This window comes from Aulonocara sp. 'chitande type north' Nkhata Bay, linkage group LG6 (assembly GCF_057382095.1).
Source record: "Aulonocara sp. 'chitande type north' Nkhata Bay isolate Kocher_YH1m ecotype deep benthic linkage group LG6, A_spYH_male_GT1.1, whole genome shotgun sequence".
Classification (NCBI taxonomy): domain Eukaryota; kingdom Metazoa; phylum Chordata; class Actinopteri; order Cichliformes; family Cichlidae; genus Aulonocara; species Aulonocara sp. 'chitande type north' Nkhata Bay.
In genome coordinates, this window is record NC_141349.1 from 25,589,912 (window position 1) to 25,608,710 (window position 18,799).

Consider the following 18,799-nt stretch of genomic DNA (forward strand, 5'->3'; position numbering starts at 1 on the left):
AAATCTGGTTAATGGAAAGAAAACAATATGTAAACTCAAATTGTGAACTTTGCATGTTCACCAGGTGCTGAATGGTGGAGCAGATGTGTTTCGCTGCATTGCAGCTGAGTGGAAGAGTGTCGAGCCAGAGTCAGTGAATGACAGCCTCAGACAACAGGCAAAACAGGTACAACTAGGCTGGAAAGGGTAGACAGCAAGGACATGCACACATGCGAGGTCACCAGGGGAGTACATGCTTCTGTGTTTGCAGATTTGCTATGGCATCATCTACGGGATGGGAGCAAAGTCTTTGGGGGAGCAAATGGGAGTGGATGAGAATGATGCAGCATGCTACATTGAGAGTTTCAAAGCCAGATACAAAGGTATACACTGGGGCTTCCCCACTACACATGTCTCAATATTAGTAATATCACTAATATTAGCCGTGTATTTCCGGTTGTTGCCACGGTGTCTCTTACACCCACGCAGACTGCTGCACACACGCATAATGTAGCTGTTCCCATGTGACTTTTTCTTCATCCAATTTGAGTCCATCTGAAAGACGCATGCATATTCTCTGCACTGTTATGCATCACACAATGCTAAAAAACACAAATTCTGCATATGAGACAATCCAGTTCATGGGATGTGCTGCAGTATACAGGTTGGAATATTGAGGGGTTTATAGCTACAATGAGATAACAGGAAAAAATAAAAACATTAAATGGAAATTATGTGCCTGTACTTGAAAAAAAGAGACACAGCAAGATCTTGAATGTTTGTTTGGTTGTTTTTTTGTTTTTTTTTTGGTAGTATGAAATGTTTTTTCTAATCTTATCAGTGTTGTGAAGATTAGACTTGTGTAAGTGTAAACTTCTTAACGTCGTTCAGTTATTATCAGTACTAAAACAAGCTGAGGAGCATAACAAGACCAAGAGTTGGATTGATAATCCAGTATAGCAGACCATGGTCAATTGTAGAGGGGGCTTGAACCACTGACATGTTTGCTTTAAACTGGTTAAACTTACTTCTACATTCTCATTTTAAAACATTTTCTTTCTGACATTTCAGGGATCAATGCTTTTCTTAAACAGACTGTGAGGAACTGTATAAAGGACGGCTATGTCCAGACGCTGATGGGTCGCAGAAGATATCTACCTGGAATAACCAGCAACAATGGACACATCAAAGCTCACGTGAGCACGAGTTCTTTGACAGAATTTAGATATGAAGCATGTCATTTAAAACGCATGCAGTGCTTCTTCCACTTTTTTCACCTTTTCCTTAAAACACAAAACTTTTTTAGGCAGAGCGGCAGGCAGTGAACACAACCGTACAGGGCTCTGCAGCTGATATTGTTAAACTTGCCACTGTCAACATCCAGAAACGGCTACGAAATACGTATCCTGCAGCTCCTCCGTCTCACCAGCACACAAATTCAGGTGACCTGAACACAAATTATCTCCTTTTTGGTTTTTTGCATTAATGTAATATGCAGGGAGCGATAACCCCTGCATCATGTTTAAGTCTGTAAATCAATCACGTCTGTAATCTCGTCAGTCCGTAATCATCGCAGAGCTGGAAGATCACAACTCAGAGGAGCTTACTTCATCCTGCAGCTGCATGATGAACTCATCTACGAAGCCACAGAAGAAGACCTCATACAGGTACATAAAGGAATTACTGTTTTGGTTGCACACAGCTGTGTGAAGTGTCTCTCACACTAACCTCTGCTTCTGTCAGGTTGCACAGATAGTCAAGAGAGAGATGGAGTCAGTAGTGAAACTCTATGTGAAGTTGAAGGCCAAAGTCAAAGTGGGACCCAGCTGGGGGAACCTGCAGGACCTCGATATATGAAATGTTACAGTTTGATATTTAAACCAGACACAATGCACTTTTCCTCAGTTATTACTATGTAGATACTGTGTTATGTTTTTAATCACTACAGTGGCAATGATGAAATGTAGCAGTCCCACTATGAGATCTGAATGAACTTTTGAATGTATTTATAATTTAATTTCCCAAGGTACTGTATCAAATTATATTTTTAGTTTGGAAAAAAACAAAACAAACCTCAGTTACATGTAATATTTTCTCTCTATAAATATCTGACGTAATAAATTCAAATCATAGTGTCTGTATTTGTTGTAAAGTTTGACTTCGAAGAACGAGTCAGCAGCTTCAATTTTGAAGACATCCTGAAATCTCACATTTTATTGGACCACTGGTTGAGCTTGTCTGTCACAAGAACATACATCAGTATCTGTAATTAACACTGCTTTGTTTTAAAATGATGAATTCACTGCACAAGAAGTGTTGTCATTATGGGTAGACATCTGCTGTAGAAAGGAAATTTCACCACCTCTGGTTTTGAGCAGAGAAACAAAGGAACACTGAGGAAGCATCTCGTTGTGGTGTTCAGCCAGAAGGTCCAAGACAGATGATAAGATGCGACTTAATCTTCAAGACAAAGTTCAATTTAACTGATTCCATTCAAAACTACACTGACGTTATTGCCACTGTAGGCACTACAGACTGATCGAAAGCCTTCTTTTTAACCTGGAACTTAATGAAAGGGAGAATTATAAACCTGGAGAAAGACTTTCTGGATGACTACTATTCATTATTGATTATTTAACCAGTGCACCATTACTTAGAGCTCATCAATACAGGCTCAGTCTGACCCAAACAAACAAACAAACAAAAAAAAACAAAAAGCATAACAAGTAAATAAATACATGTCACAGACATTCATGAACAAATACAACAAATCATGAACAGCAAAGATTTTCTTTTAAAACAAATGTGTTATAACACAGGAGTGTGATCCCAGATGATTAATGTCTGTCAAAATAAGGCTTTTCTATGTGTGAAACAGTAAACTCACGTCAGTTTTTGTATTGTTAATGAAGAACATCTTGTTTGCTCAAACTAATGTCAGTGTAGTCATTACCCAAGTATTTATTAAGGTAGGTAAGACTAACAGCTACAATTTACTTTTTTTTTTAACCCATTTTTTGTTTTTAAGTGCACCACACACTGACGGTGTCATTTTACACCCGACTGACTGCAGAACAACTTCAGCTTAACCTTTAAGTAAAACAAAGCTTGTGTGTTGCTCTCAAATGCTGGGTGATATCCATGCCCCGTGTTTGAAACATGTTTTATAATGAGGCAGTCAAAGTGATGGAGGAAAAAAAAAAAAAAAAAAGAATCTGCAGACAAAATGATAATCACTATCTTTGGTGGTTTTGCCATTGTCCACTTAACTTCTCGCACCTTAAAATTATACAACAAATCTTGATTTTTTTAAATTTTATTTCTATAGAGGGAGACAGAAAATAATTGGCAAATTTGTGGTTGGCAATATTCTCAAAGAACTCAGAGGACGAAGATGTTGCGAGGCCTACCAACTACTTGTTTTTATTGTGCCAAAAGTTTAACTCACAAAAAGAAAAAAGTTGAACACAACAACTAAATGGGTCTGTGTGTCGGGAGTTTAAAGATTCCTGTAAACACAGATTTTAGTCAGACTCGCTGCCACAAACAGAAAAAAAAAAGGTTAATAATCAATTAAGGCATCGACACAACCAGAGCTGTGCATTTCACCAGAGTAAAAAAAAAAAAGAAAAAAGGAACAAAGTATATGTACACAGGTATAATTATAAGTGCTACTCCTTGTGTTCCACTGGCTAGATCTTAGGCAACAGGGGAAAACAACAACAAAAAAACAAAAACGGAACTGGGACCACGACTGGCTTTTCTTGCTCCATGAAGTACAAGAGGGGTTTGTGCTAAGGCAAGGAGTTTTGACTTTGTCAGGTAACATCCTAAGGGAAAACTCTTGGCCCATGCCAAAGCAATTGGGGTGTAACAATTTACATAAAAGAAGGGAAATAAGGACACAAGAGGCTTGAGGATGACATTGAGGGAGGTGTCAGGGAGTCTCGCCATCGGGGCTGAAGTAGTACCTGACCGGAGGACCAGGGAGGTCCTCATCTCCATCTGCCTCGGGAGCAAATGACACAGTAAGGTCTACGTAGCGGCGGTCCACTGATGGCTTGATTAGTTTATGCATCCTGTGAAAAATCAGAGGCAAAGATAGACGAATAAATGCACTGTGAACATTTCAGCAAATTGAAAAAACAAAACAAATAAAAAACAACGATGTAATGAGCACATGTACAGGCACACACCTGGAAGTTTAGACCAGGAAAACACTATGTAGGCAGTGTGAGGGAAGTGTGAGTGTCTCTGCTTTAATCTCTTGTTTAAGAGTATCCACCCTCCCGATTCTGATGTGCCCTTAAGCAACACATTCATTGCCTACTCCCTTCAAAAACACTTATTATAAAAAGAAAGACGAAATAAGGAAAAGTTTGGAGGAAAACACATACGTCAATTTGAGCCTCTTGGAGTGTCCAGGCATCACAGGCACATAGAGCATCTTTACACCGTGGACGACCATAGTGGGTTCAATTCCATACTTTTCCTGTAAATAACAAAACAGCTCATTAACGAAAATATTCTCTGCAACAACAAGAATCTGAGGAAGAATACAATAATCTAACAGCTGCAAATCACTGGATAATGGGAGTAAATGCTTCATACCCTGACAGCATTCATGAAGTCAGAGAGAGTGAAGTCCTCGTGGCCAAAGACAGTCCAGCAGTCCCAGATGGTGTAGTAGATGTTGTTCCTGGAAGAGATGCAATGGAGCTGTTACTACATGACATTATAATAATAACATGGTAAATGTAATTTCCCCATGGATGCTGTGATAGTGCAACAGTAAGTGGTCACTAAGAGTGCAGGACTTGAAAGTTTCAGTACACAGAATCCAAAAACAGCAACATCTTCTTACAGAACAGTCCACTGGAAGTCGGAACTTCATAGCATCAGTTAAAAATCTGAGATCCCCTTATTTCACAAGAGGTCACTGCTGTGGATGGATCTGCATATTTGGCACAGACATTTACTCCGGATACAACTCTCCGAACCCTTCTTCCAGGCATTAGCACCGCACTGTCTTATGACTCCGTGAGGCTGGATTTGCGTTTCCCACTGGGATCTTTCGCGTGTGAGGCGAACATGTTAACAACTAAACCATGGAGCCACAACTGAGCTCATCATTGACTCAGGAGACACAAATGCCTTAGGAGGAGTTTCGGGAAGCGCATCCGGCATATTAAATGTTTTTTTTAAAAAAGTGACATGAAACGTGTAGAGCAACGCACTGTGGCGACCTCTTGTGCTGCATCACAATGTCTGGATGAAATCGTAATTTGTCGAAAGTCCCATTATTCTGTGGAGGTGTGATAAAGCGTGAATATGATGAGTGTACCTGATGAGTGTCTGTTTGACTGCAGCAGGCTCGGTAAGAACGACTACAGGAATGGCCAAGTTAAAGAAGCAGTTTTTGTGCGATTCAAACCCGAAGCCTCCAACCACCTTGATCAACTCCAGCGCCACCTGAGTGCATCACATTAATACACAAGGTTACCATACCATTAAATCAACATTTTAAAAACATATTGTACACCTTATTCTTGAATCAAAACATAACCTAATGGATGATGAGCATTATCTGCTGGATGCAATCCTTAAAAACCACACGAGTATCTCAAGGTCTGTGCTCACCAAACCAGCCACTGCAGCTGTTGCCGTGGCAATGGCGGGGATTATCTTCCCAGCAATGCGTTTGGTCTTAAGTCTGTCAGCTGGCTCAATGGAGTACATGATGGCTCTGAGAGAGGATGCTGATGCGACAAAGTCCATGTGACCGTTGCTGTCATCATCCTTTTCAAACTGAAGTGGACTCATCCGTAACCGTTCTGCACAATTTACAGGACACACACTCCAATCGTTAATCACAAATGTAACACTCCAGCTTTCACGTTTTCAATTTGTCAGTCAGCTTGTGTCTCCTTCAGACGTAAAAAAAAAAAGAAAAAGGATATGTTGAGTATTTGCATACCTGGTGTGACCCTGTCAGTAGCAATAGCCTGCTCCAAATGAGTGATGGCGTCCCTTTCCTCTTCACTGCTTAGAGGCATCTTTATCTGATCAGGCTTCCTTGCCGTCTCATCTGTTTCTATGCACTGGTAGGGACAGAGTCACATCAAAAAGATTAGGGTGGTTTGTTTTCTGGTTTTGTTTTGTTTTTTGTTTTTGTTTTTGGGGGGGGGGGGGGGGGCTTGTTTGAAAGTGTAAAGTTCAGATCAACAGAACAGCTTACTTTTTCTGAGGGCCTGTACTCTGGAATCTTGACATCTGCAAGAATCCTGGTAATAGCCTCTTCAGAAAGATCCTGAAAAACACAATCGCACAGTCAGTAAGTCATTACGTATGTGTGTTGTGTATGTGTGCGATTAGATTTAAATGCTTGCCACCCACCCTTTCTGAATAAGGGATGTTATAAATCCCTGCGAAGAGCCGGGCAGTGCTCACAATGAAAGCAAAGTGCCTGATGGGAACAGAGGAGAGTTTAAAAGTGAATATCTGAGTATATTTAGCTTATCGGTTAGCAGAAGGGCATACTTACAAAGAGTCTTTCAAGTCAAATTCAAGAGGTGTTGGTGGTCTTTTTGGAGACTGCCAAAACAAACCTGAGGAATTGGGAGATTTTTCACTAAATACTTTTACGTGCCATTTATGAATTAGCTATACCCGTTAATTTGCTTGATAACTTGATTCTGGTTTCCATCTGATTATTTAACACTTACTTCCATCTTTTAACCTTGTGTCCAGGGGGAAAGAGTGCAGCAGCTGTAGGGCCTACATGAAAACAGCAGTAAAGTGAAAAAACCGAAAAGAAAAAAACAAACAAAAACCAAACAAAACATAATCGTAAACCACACAGCCCCTTCGATAGGAATGTGTATTTTCATTACCTTTCTCTTGAAATATTTCTCAAATTTCAGACGAGCAACAGCAACGCATTGTTCCCACTGAGTGGGCTGTCTGCTCAGCAGCTTCATGACCTGGAATGACCCTTCCAGACTTTCCCCTGCCTGCATCCTCTACACAGACAAACACACACAATCAAAGTTGTTTTTATTGATTAAACAGCTGCACTGCTGGGGTGATTTTCATCAGTGAAAACTGCACTTGTGCCTTACCTGCAGCACCACCTCAGCCGAGGAATGGGTCTGCCAGAACGAGTTGTACATGGAGGGCTTGTGGACAAAGGCACTCTCAAACTAGAAAGCCAAAAATTTAAAAAATAAAAATTAGGAAGTAATAACAATAATTTGCAGTGTGGAAAAAGAATACTGTTGGGTCTTTCAGCTGCCTGACCTTATCTCTGGCCCACTGGATGGTGTGCTCTATAACAGAAGGGAAAGACTTGAGAGTGCAGAATGGGATCTCCTCTTCTGGGGGGTCCCTCTGGGAGGCAGAAGAAAAGCGATTTTAGGTTGGTGACGGGACTGCACATGTCCAGCACAGAAAACCAATAACATGAGCCTCTTCCACAGACTCACATGGCTATTGTAAGACTCTGTCAAGTTTGGCACAATGATTTCGGTGTGCCCTTTAGTTCCCATGGTGCCAGAGTCTAGGAGAGGCCTCTGATTGGATACACAGCGGCTGAAAATACATAAGTTACAAAAAAGGAAAAACTCTTTTTAAATGACAACAAATACTTTATTAAACTGCAACTTCTAGATTCATGTCATGACAATGGTAATCATGAGGTCAGGGGTCACAATAATCACACATGGATTCTGCTTCACTTTGGTTCATTGAACATCGAATACTGAAGTGAATGAAGTGAAGCTGTTCATCGTTACAATGTCTTCACCAACCTGTCCACATATCTCCGTGCCTCTACGTTGTCCAGCGCAGTGACCACTATGTTTAATGAAGAGTAGAATGAGTCATTGTAGATGTTCTCAGTAGCCGGACACACCTTGTTGAGGTGAGCTTCCACCTGTAGGTCTGGGTTTATATCATGAGTAGCCTCTGCTGCTGTGGTACTTTTGGGTTTCTAAAGCAGAGAGGAAACAGACGGCTTAAATGCAGCAATGCGCTGACCAAGCCCGAGCCTGACCGGTGCAGAAATGCACGTCTATTCACCTGTATATGATGTGGCCTGAAGAGAAACTGCCTGTTGAGGTTAGACTTTTCTATGAGGTCTGGGTCTGTGATGCACACCTGAGAAGTTAAATATGCAAATGAAATTCCAGTAAACTTTTCACAGTGAGGTAAAACTTAGGTAAATGCATAAAGAATAAATACCCACCTCCCCTGAGCTCTTGGCCAATCCAATTCCAAGCAGGGCGAAGTTTTTCAGCATCTCACAGCCTATTGCTCCACAGCCAACCTATAAAATAATTTATTTTGGGGTAAACTAGCATGATTCAATAAAAACCTTAAACACATTGAGAACTTCTAAATCTTACCATAAAGACCCTTAGCTTGTGTAGTTGTAAACACAGTGAGTCACCAATGCAAGCTCGTAATCCATCATATCGATCACCCCTAGGGGAAAACTCCTCAGCAGAAAGAGGCTGAAGTGGCTTGACTACCTCAATAGCGTCAAGATAAAACTAAAAATGCGATAAAACAAAACAAAACAAAACTGGATAATAAAACATTTTCTTTCAGGGTTGGAAAACGGCTTACAGTGAGCTATAAAACCACAGCTTCAAATTTAGTGACCTACCCATTGCTGCAGGGGTGCAAACTTCCCTGTGATGGCCTTAAGAACTTCCTGACTGGCTAAACCTCCAACAGCTGCTGCTAATGGAGGGAGAGCACCCCTTGCTGTCCTTGAAAGGCAGCGTACTAGCTCAGTATTCACAGAAGCCTGGGAGGAAGGAGTCACAGAGGAGAGGAAAAGAGAGTATAATGTTATCACACCAGTGTGCATGCAGTCATTTGTCAGACAATGAGTGGCTGCCTTTGCAGTGATGAAATGTGGAAAACAGTAAAGCTCACTTTGCTCTTGAGAGCTGCATTCACTTCCTCAGTCAGCTTTAGTAAAACCTCAGCATCCTGTAAACACCTGATGACATCAAAGAAAAGGCGCTCTTCAGTGCTTAGCAATCATATCGCACAGAGAAAGCAGAGCACAACATTAGACTGGAGGGTAAAAAGTACTGATCTGATATGGAAATTTTACTTACCCAGTGTTAGGAAGTCTACTGTGCTGCTCCTGGAAGGTGTCCAGTGCCAACATGCCAGCATGGATTTGAAGTGGGGCCTGAGAAGCAGATTTAAAACAGGACTGAAGAAATCGGCTTCTTAAACTCAAAGAAAAACAGGCATTTGTGAACTTGGCTAAGAAACACTGGGTCTACGTTAGTTTAACCTGTTTTGTAAACCTAGTTAAACATCAATGTGAAAGAAAGGGTATCTCTGCTCTGTACATGTTTCTATTGTTTAAACGTGAAGGCAGTATGTTTAAGCATGTGGGATACTGTCAGGAGAACCAACTGTGTAGCAAGAGAGCCATGGGAAAGTTTTGATCAGTTTCTAACTCACACTGTTCTTAGCCATGTGAGTCACGAAGCTGCAATAAAACGATGTTTAAATGTCACACTATTCCCCTCTGTAGGATATAAGTTTCTACCTAGTTTCCTCTTACCTCTGGTTTACTGAAGTCCGGAGTCAGGACCCGAGGTTCACACAGCTGTCGCTCTAATGTTTCCTGAAATAAATATTGTGAGTTATTGTTAGCATACACACAAGTGATGGTCATTTAAACATATCTGCATGTTTTTAAATCATAACTGGACAACACTGTTAATATGAAAACTAGTCTACTTACAAATCTGTACATTTTAGGGGTTTTCACCATGACAAAGAAACCTCCATGTGTGTATGGTTGTAGCTGAGATGTGTCTCCTATTGCAAAGCTGTGAGAAGAAAGGACTATAACCACACACACACACACACACACACACACACACACACACACACTTAATTAATATGAACATACATATAGAAAACAAGTCACCAAAGACATTGCCAGATACATTTTTGCATTTGCGTCCAGCAAAATAAATAAAAACACCAGTTTGAGTTTGTACAAATAATAACAATAATCTTGGAGACGCCGCTGTTATGCATTACAGTAATAAAATTGTAACCATAGTACCTGAAACCTGCCGAGATGTGCCGTTGAGCTCCACCATGCCACCGACCTCTCTGAAAACAACACTCTGCCCTGTCTGTAGGCCGTGGGGTTGGTTGTCCATGCAGGTTACCATCCCAGGATTATCCTAAAACAGTTTGCAGAAAAGTTCACCCAAAGTTCGCTCATTTACTGACTAAGCAGAAGATTAACAGGCAAACTTTACTGCAAATTGTAGGTGTTGAATTTTTTGAAGAAAAGCTGGAACAATTTATTTATCTGTCATTTTTTATTTTTTGTGGGGTGTGGTCGGGGGGAATACCTGAGTGATACTTTGAATGAAAACCTCCTTGGGCTCCTCTCCTGTGGGGTCGAACACCTCAAACTCTTCTCCAAAATCACAAAACACTCGTGCACAGATACCGTACACGTCACAGCTGATGAACTGAAGCAATACACACGCAACAGTTTTGGTTAATATTTACCCATCTGTGAGCTCTCGCAGTGCAACTGTAATGCATAAGCACAACAAGGAGAGCAGACTTACTCTGATAGGGGGTTGTTGTGAGTGGCAGAACTCATTTACTCTCTTCTGTAGGCTTAATCTGGCCTCAGTCAAAATCACACACTAGAGGAGGAAGCAGAGCAGACAATAAACATTATCTGGAGTCCATAGCAGACTATGCGGTAGAGAAGAAAAGCAGTTACGTACAAGCATTTTATTTTAAATTGAATGCCAGTTGGTGGCCAAATACATGATCGATATAAAAACGAGATCAACCCTTCGCGACTTGCTGTGCCGTTATGAAATGCCGACCTTTAGGTTCAACATTCCTTTAGACCAGGGGAGAAACATAACTAGAACATCTGTAAGAGGCAGCTGTGAAGTGAATCACACTGCTGGAGTAGCTTCATGAGTTTTATTGACATTCAGAAATGTTTCTCTATGATGAAATCTTTCTATTGGAAACTCTTGTTAAGCCACATTGGTCTTCAGGGAAGGGGCGGGTGTCTTCATACTTCTCTACACCTCATATTTTTAATCACTAGGGGGTTTCTGAGGGCGTGGGAGCAACCTATTAAAAAAAAATGTCTGTCCTACTAACCATGGGTTAGCTTACAACCCGGAGTCTGAAAGGTAATGACTTACCTGGTACCTTCTGAGAAAACCGAGATCAGTGTTGTCGTCAAGAGCAGAGGAAGACATGTCAACGTGGACATAAGGGTTCAACTCTGCAACGTGAGGGCACACTGCCTCCACCCTGTGGGAGAAACACAAGGGAGTGGGTAAACATGAGAAAGTATCTGAGTAAGGATGCACCAGTCTCAATGTTTATACCACCTATCACTCTGATACCTACTCAGAGCTGTATCAGGTACGCACTGGTCAATCACAATTATATTCAGTTAAACTGAACTAAAATGTTATTCTTTATTTGGTACATTAGCACAACATGAAACTAACAAGAAAGGATCGTCACTTTGGTGGCTTTCACTGTTTGTGACCTAATTGTGATTTAACAGAAACCAAACAGTGATCAGCTGAGCTGATGACAACAGCAGACAATGGTGCTGTCCCTGTCAGTGTCACCATTTCTGTATCGTTGTGTAGTTTACACAATTACGGACTGCACTAATCAAGTTGTGCAGTTGTAAAGTTTTTACAACTGCACAACTTGATTAGTGCAGTCCGTAATTATCTTGTGCAAGCAAGGAGGGTATGGTTAAACAGACATACACAGTAACAAAGGGGAGCAGCAATAGCTTAAATGTATCAATTCAATTTAAGCACAGACCAAGATGAAAGGAAACAAGTTCAAATTAATTAGGTTTTGATCTTGTTATTTTGTCATTTTAATAATGACTGTTTCACATAAAAAGAGAATGGTTTGCAATGTATTTATTCAGCAATATTATCAGCCCGCTCCTTTAAGGCATCTTCATGAGGAATGAATAAGCTACACTGGTGCATGCCTATTTAAGAGCGTAAGGAGAGTCCTGCCCGTGGGGTTCATTACCTCCTCCTCTGGCTCAAAACATCCTCTTTGCGGATAAAGAAGTTGGAGCCAAGATCCCAGGTCTCACACTGTTTTGTGTCATGAAGCGTGACTGCCTGTACATACAGAGGACAAACAGGACAATAGGTTCGAACAATTATGACTACAAGACCTTTGGACTTGCAAGATGCTGAGAATGACACATTGCTGTAATATTAAGAGAGCGCGCCTACCTTTACACCAGCCAGGACAATATTTTTTGCTGCGAAACCAAACCCAAAAGATTTAGAGTCATGTTAGAGTTCCTTGCATGGCTCATACAAACACCAAACCATTAAATATTGCCTACCTATCTCTACTCCCATTCCTCCCATTCCACTGAGAAAGACTGAGGACTGGGCCATCTGGTGCATGGCACTGTCTCCAAGCACATATCGCTGGCGGCTAAAGAGTGAGAGAGAGATGAAGAGTCACTGTGAAGGAATGTGCTAGAAGGACGAATGGAAACACCACGAACAATAACGGCGCTGGTTGTAATATAAACCATTAAAAAGGCAAATTATAAGGATGGTGAGGCTTGCCTGTAAAGAGAGTCGTCAATCTCCATCGAGTCTGTAGCCATGGTGGGAGGGGAAGGGGGGGAGAGCAAGTGCCTCAAAGATAGAGATGCTTCCTGTTAAAAATATAAATAGAGTAATTAACCTTGTCTGATTGAGCGATATAGATTTAAAACCAACGCCCTGCTGTTAATGAGCCGCACAGCTAACTAACTGTTGATGCCAGTTAGCTGTCAGCAACATGGTTGACCCCACCGAGCTGAGCTGACCTGAACTGAATTAACCAAGCGGCTTAAAAAAAGCCCGACATTAAAGGGGTTAATACACGTGCCTTAGTAAAGCTAGATGACTTATGAAGTTGCCGAAGCTCAACGCTAGCGGCTACAGCTAGCTAATGCTGCTGCCCGGTGCCGGTTACGGAGACACTTCTCATAAACTCATTAAAAGTGGCGACACAAACACGAGGCTACAAATAACTCCAGGGAGTAGACAAATGTTTAAGGAATAGTTGTTTCTATCAAGCAATATGTAAACACTGCTATAAATGTACTTAAAATTAGTCAGAATATCACACGCAGGTACCTGTCAGTAAGCCCAGCAAGCTGCAGCGAATGAATGGCTGTGACTGGTTAAAAAACTTGGAGTGTTTCCGGGTTAACGCACTCACGTGGCCAACGTCAACCAATCATTTCACGGAAACTTCTAGGACTATATTTGTGAATAAACGTTACTTATTTTGTGTTGTTGATAAAATAACACACATTTATGATGATTTACTAGATTTCGGGTGACATTTTTCTAAAGAATAAAATTTCACCATTTTGTTTTCAGAGGTGTAATCTTGAGTTACCACCCATTTCTTTTTGCTTGCTTTTTAAAAAACCTAACACTGATCCATGACTCATTCAATAGCTAAAAGGCACCAAATTCAAGGATCTAAACGTAACAGACAACTTAGAAAAATACCAATTTTAAATGGAATCTTTAGACACTTTGTTACAAGCAGAACCCCCCCCCCCCCCCCCCCCCCTTCTCCCCCACAAAAACACAGGATTTATTTGCTGAAAACTTGGCATATCTGAACATGTTGTGCAGTGTGTCTTTAGACAACAATTCTGATGGCAAAAGAGCCAAACGGGACAGGCAAAAAAAAAAAAAAAAAAAAAAAGAAGCCAGTCTTAAGGAGGGGAAGCAGGGAGAAAAGCTCATCAGTATGTGCAGAAGAGGTCGGAAGAGAGGTAGAACAGTTAGTGTCTAAGTCAGTGTTTACAAATTATAAGTGATGGTCTGTAAAACACAGTGGAGACTCTGTCATGGTTTCAATCTGCACTTCAGACAGTTGTGTTGGGGATTTTGTCAAAACAAATTGAATTATCAACACACATTTTGAACAACTACCAACAGAAAAGCTCATGATTGGCAATGGCTAATGCAGTAAAAGCATACCTGGTTAGAAAAACACACACTATCAGTCATGGACTGGCCTCCTCAGAGTCCGGACCACAACATTACCGAAGCAGTGTGGGATCATGTTGACAGAGAAGGGAAGAAAAGGAAGTCAACATTTCAAGAAGAGCTTTAAATGTCCTACAAGAAGCCTGGAGAACTATTCCTGAAGACTACACAATTAAAGAAATAAAGGTTAAGAGTGTCCAGGCTGTGTTAAAGAATAAATAACACACTGTTCTACCAATAATACTAAGTACTGACTTCCGAGCTCATTAGAATTGTACAAACTCTATTTTTTCCCCTTATATACTGTATTTCTATGTGTGTTTGCACATGTTTCAATAAGTTGCTGAGTCTATTTCGCGTTTTCCTATAAAAATATAAAGTGATTAAGAGTGTCTTAAGACTTTTCACCGTATAGATGTATATTGTATATGTGAATATGGTGACAACAATGCATTCTATTCATAAAAGAAAAAGATAGCACAAAAGTAATACCTGTAACACAATAATGATTTTAAGGTCCATCCAACTGAAAGCAGGACAGAAACAGCAGAAACATGTCAGAAAATATTGCCTTATCTTAAATCAACCTTGTCGATGATGAGTCTGCTTTATCGCTTTGGATTTGAGGTGTGACAATACCTCCTCCAGCCATTACGGGTTAGGGGTATTTTATTTTTCAGTTTGAGAAAAAATAAGCAATCAACCAAGCAACAACTTTTCTATTTTCATGACAACGCAGGCAGGCTCGTGTTGGAAAAAGCCAGATATAAAAACTGGTCGCAACCAGTGAAAGCAGAAGATAAAAAACAATGTTCAGGTCCCCCCCCCCCCCCCCTCATTTAAAGAAACAAAGTTCACCAGCTAAGTGAAACATTTACACCACAACTCGATGGAAAACACAATTCTGGTACTGTCTTTGTCACAGCAGGTAGTTATGCTTGTGCCTCCAGTTCCATAATCAGAGACAAAATTGGACCGATTTTTGCTTCTTTTTTGGGGGGGGGGGGGGGGGGGGCTAGGGATAAGTATCTCTAACCTTCAGACCTTCAGACTATGCAATGGCCTTCAGACTCCCGCCCTTTTATCATATTGGTTAGTTCACAAAGGAGCCTCCCCCTTGATCTGCAGCCAGAATCACACACAAATCCCACAACAGTCTCCAGAGTCTACTCATCCTACACTGTGGACACTCTGCCCACGCACTTACGCTGCAATGTGGTGCAGTCGCATGGCACTCCGTCGGCTCCAGAAGATCGCCGTTACTCCTTTGAACATTACCGGGGGTCTAACAAGCAACATCCAGAGGGAGATGTCAACCCTGCCACGCGTCTACGTCACACGACAGATCCCACCTGAGGGCCTGAAGATCCTCCGCAAATCCGGACAGTGAGTATTTTTTTTGTATCCTGTTATGTCACTTAAAATAACAAATTTTTTAGCATTTTTATGTAACTACGCGATGTGTGCCGCAGGAGATTTGACAGTGATCACTTTAAGCAGTTTGAATGTCTGGTCTGAGGTTCATCATTTACTTTGAACAAACATGACTGCTAATGTTTGCCTTAAGGTCTCGTCAAATAAAGCACATAGTCTAAAGGGTATTCCCTGAGAAAGAGAACTGCACAAATGTTTCACTGCACCTTAAAATCCCAGGATTTCTATGAAAAGCACTTTGAGATCATGTATCTCTAAGAAGAACCATTATCTGTATATAAATGTGAAACCTGTGCTCATGCATTTGGGATTTTTTTGTTTTTTTCAAAACTGGATTTGATTTAAATCTTCAGTCATGTGATTTCTGTTTCCCTAGGGTGCAGTTTGAGCTGTGGGACTCAGATGACATACCGGTGCCCAGGAAGGAGCTCCTTCAGAAGGTCAAAGGTGTAGATGGTCTGCTTTGCACGCTGACAGAAAAAATTGATGCGGAACTGTTGGACGCTGCAGGTCTGCCCTTTGCCTTTGACAAATAACCTAAATGCAACAAACAGCCTTGCATGTCTTTATATGTGTGATGTATTCCTGCAGGTCCAAACCTGAAGGTCCTCAGTACAATGTCAGTGGGATTCGATCATCTGTCTTTGGATGAGCTGAAGAAACGGTGAGTTCCCTCTTTCTGTTTTATTTTATTGTAACACGTGTGAATGCCGTTCATGGCTCTACTGAGAGTGATCTTCCCTTTATGAAAAAAGGTTCTTAACATGCAAATAGGCAGTGAAATATTCATGTAACGTTGTATGCAATGTTTATGTTCCCCTACAGAGGAATCCGTATAGGTTATACCCCTGAAGTCCTGACAGATGCTGTTGCTGAGTTGACAGTAGCTCTGCTGCTTGCGACCTCCAGGAGGCTCATAGAGGCCACACATGAGGCCAAGACGTACTGTCATATACAAAATAAGATCACACATGTGTGGAAAACTTACTAAAACATACATGCAAAAATGCAAACTGTGCAAAACAAATTCTCTCTTTCTCTCACTGATGCCAGTGGCGGCTGGGGCACGTGGAGAACGCTGTGGCTGTGTGGTTATGAGCTGGCCAACAGCACTGTCGGTATTCTCGGACTAGGCAGGATCGGTAAGCAGCACGTCACTAAGACAACCTTTACATCAGCGTATCGTCAAACTGCCATTTCTGTCAGTTATGAGCTTTTTACAGTGTGTGATTGTACTCAAAGGTGTGGCCATTGCTGAGCGTCTGGCACCTTTCAAAGTAAGGAAGTTTATCTACACAGATGTGGCCCCCAGGCCTGAGTTGGCGAGTGCCATCAATGCAGAATATGGTAAGGAAGACCCAGCAAGGACGTTACTCTATGATATGTGGACAAAAGATCCCCTGCCAACAGGGCAGATGAGAGGCAGGTTTAAGGGGCTAGTCAAAAGATAAGGCTACTTAAAACCTTTTGACTTTTTATAAGTCTTTCTTGAAGTCCTAAGAGCCATCCACAAACCTAATATGATAAAAGTGATATTAGTGCATCTAGTTTAGTTTTCATCTGATTCCTACCAGCTAAAAAGGTTTGTTTTATTTTAGTTTTCAGTTTATTTTTAATAACCTTGCACTGTATCTTGTTCTAGTCTCTTTTGATGAGCTGGCAAAGCAGTCAGATTTCCTGGCTGTGTGCTGTGCTCTAACACCAGAGACAAAGGAGATCTGCAATAAGAACCTCTTCTCCAAGATGAAAAAGACTTCCATCTTCATCAACACGAGCAGGTACCTGATACATGCATGACCCCAAGAGTGGTCTGTGAGTGTTGTGCTCATTAATTACTGATTAACCTGATGTTTAACAGGTTATTTTCCTTCACTGATCACCATTTAATACACAAAATGCAAGGTAGCGGTTTTAAGAAATGACCATTGTGTTTCCTCAAATCCAAATATTCACATTTGAGATATTAGAATTGCTCGCAGTTTCACAAAATGACCTCCACAGTTGACTAGTTCACTCACAGGAAATTAGAATGACTAATCATTTAACTTCTCGGTGACTTGCATCTGGAGAAATGGATATGTACTGTAGGCAATCAGCAGAGAGGATTCTGCCCTTTGAGTCTATAACTGACTTTGCTGTTGTGCAGAGGCGGGGTGGTGAACCAGGAAGACTTGTATGAAGCTCTGTCCACAGGGCAGATCGCAGGAGCTGGATTAGATGTCACTGTTCCTGAGCCGCTGCCAACCAACCACCCACTGTTTACGCTCAAAAACTGTGGTGGGCATTCTGCTACTTTGAACAGGTTTTTAAATCACACTTGGTCCTCTCTGCCTATCATTAGGTTTTAATATTTTCTCTTCCTGCAGTGATTCTACCCCATATTGCGAGTGCCTCCTATACTACCCGTGATGCTATGTCTTCCCTGGCGGCAAACAACCTCCTCCTGGGCCTGCGAGGGCAGCCGATGATCAAAGAGCTCAAGCTTTAAGAAGAAACAGCTTCCACTCTGAAAAAATGATCAAATAGTGGATGATTAGTTCTACTTACTGTTCAAAATATATTTTGCTGACTGAAGTAAATCCTTGCAGTGTTGCAACTGTCTCCTTTTTCTTTAGTCTTCAGTTTCACATTTTTTAGTTTGGGATTCTAGAGTGCTGTGAAAAAGTTTTTGCCCCCTTTCTGATTTTCAAATTATATGGAAAAAAAAGTGATTCAAACCTAGCAGGCCCTGGGTGAAAAAGTGATTGCTCCTATAAACCTACTGGTTTCCCACACTTTGGCAGCAAGAACTGCAAAAAGATTTTTACTCATCTCTGTGGAGGAATTTCGGCTCACTCCTCTTTGCAGAATTGTTATATTTCAGCCACATTGGAGGGTTGGCGCATGAACAACCTGGCTCAGATAATTGTACTGCTGCACAACTCAAGCGTGGGGAAAAGCTGATAGCCGGACATTCTCCTTCAGGATTCAGGATCAAGCCTAAGAAATGGCTCTGTAACTCTTTCCACTCTGATAGGTGTCAGTGACATTGCTTCTCAGCTGCTCATTGCATGTTGCGTTGCTTTTTGAGAACTTTTAGCCTAGTTAGCTTTGTCAGACAGCTTCTATGTTAGCAATTTCTTGAATCAACGGGTCTTGCAGTAATCAGGCCTGAGTGTGGATACGGAAATTGAACTCAGCTTTCCCCAAAAGTGTGGTTAATCACAGTTATCTCTTAATTTAACAAACAAAAAACAATTTTGTATTTACTCAGGTTATTTTGTCTTATGTTAGAATTAGTTTGATGATCTAACACA

The 18,799-nt window shown here is 41.2% G+C and overlaps 3 protein-coding genes across 5 annotated transcripts in view; 2 read left to right on the forward strand and 1 right to left on the reverse strand.

Moving 5' to 3' along the window:
• polq (polymerase (DNA directed), theta) overlaps positions 1-2,696 on the forward strand; it is a 17,273-nt gene extending 14,577 nt beyond the window's left edge. Inside the window, exons 30-35 of one of the 2 annotated variants that reach the window (XM_086295849.1) lie at positions 65-166; positions 251-362; positions 1,051-1,175; positions 1,286-1,421; positions 1,540-1,646; positions 1,723-2,696. In XM_086295849.1, coding sequence (XP_086151975.1) covers positions 65-166; positions 251-362; positions 1,051-1,175; positions 1,286-1,421; positions 1,540-1,646; positions 1,723-1,836 — 696 coding nt within the window. In that variant the 3' untranslated portion in view covers positions 1,837-2,696. Of the gene's footprint in view, positions 1-64; positions 167-250; positions 363-1,050; positions 1,176-1,285; positions 1,422-1,539; positions 1,647-1,722 lie in introns of those variants that run through there. The other variant, XR_015129897.1, reaches the window with a different exon arrangement.
• On the reverse strand, positions 2,165-14,121 carry uba6 (ubiquitin like modifier activating enzyme 6). Of its 2 annotated transcripts, none has more exons than XM_086295851.1 (32): positions 14,061-14,121; positions 12,639-12,730; positions 12,407-12,501; positions 12,291-12,319; positions 12,079-12,173; positions 11,211-11,322; positions 10,608-10,688; positions 10,383-10,505; positions 10,085-10,208; positions 9,755-9,858; positions 9,572-9,634; positions 9,111-9,187; positions 8,923-8,989; positions 8,648-8,791; positions 8,385-8,531; positions 8,225-8,305; positions 8,059-8,136; positions 7,788-7,969; positions 7,464-7,569; positions 7,279-7,368; positions 7,101-7,181; positions 6,873-7,001; positions 6,705-6,756; positions 6,524-6,587; positions 6,376-6,445; positions 6,218-6,289; positions 5,957-6,080; positions 5,620-5,813; positions 5,324-5,451; positions 4,591-4,678; positions 4,377-4,471; positions 2,165-4,058 (listed from the first exon to the last, which is right to left on the reverse strand). In XM_086295851.1, the coding sequence occupies exons 1-32, from the start codon at positions 14,088-14,090 to the stop codon at positions 3,917-3,919; spliced, it is 3,159 nt and encodes a 1,052-aa protein (XP_086151977.1). In that variant the 5' UTR covers positions 14,091-14,121; the 3' UTR covers positions 2,165-3,916. The 2 variants fall into 2 exon arrangements, with proteins under 2 accessions (XP_086151977.1, XP_086151978.1); XM_086295852.1 differs by lacking the exon at positions 14,061-14,121 and adding an exon at positions 13,197-13,260.
• A 1,089-nt stretch (positions 14,122-15,210) lies between these two features.
• On the forward strand, positions 15,211-18,099 carry grhprb (glyoxylate reductase/hydroxypyruvate reductase b). The gene is made up of 9 exons (XM_086295862.1): positions 15,211-15,455; positions 15,880-16,013; positions 16,095-16,167; positions 16,329-16,445; positions 16,557-16,645; positions 16,746-16,850; positions 17,146-17,281; positions 17,650-17,780; positions 17,870-18,099. The coding sequence occupies exons 1-9, from the start codon at positions 15,283-15,285 to the stop codon at positions 17,989-17,991; spliced, it is 1,080 nt and encodes a 359-aa protein (XP_086151988.1). The 5' UTR covers positions 15,211-15,282; the 3' UTR covers positions 17,992-18,099.
• The last annotated feature ends 700 nt before the right edge of the window (positions 18,100-18,799 follow it).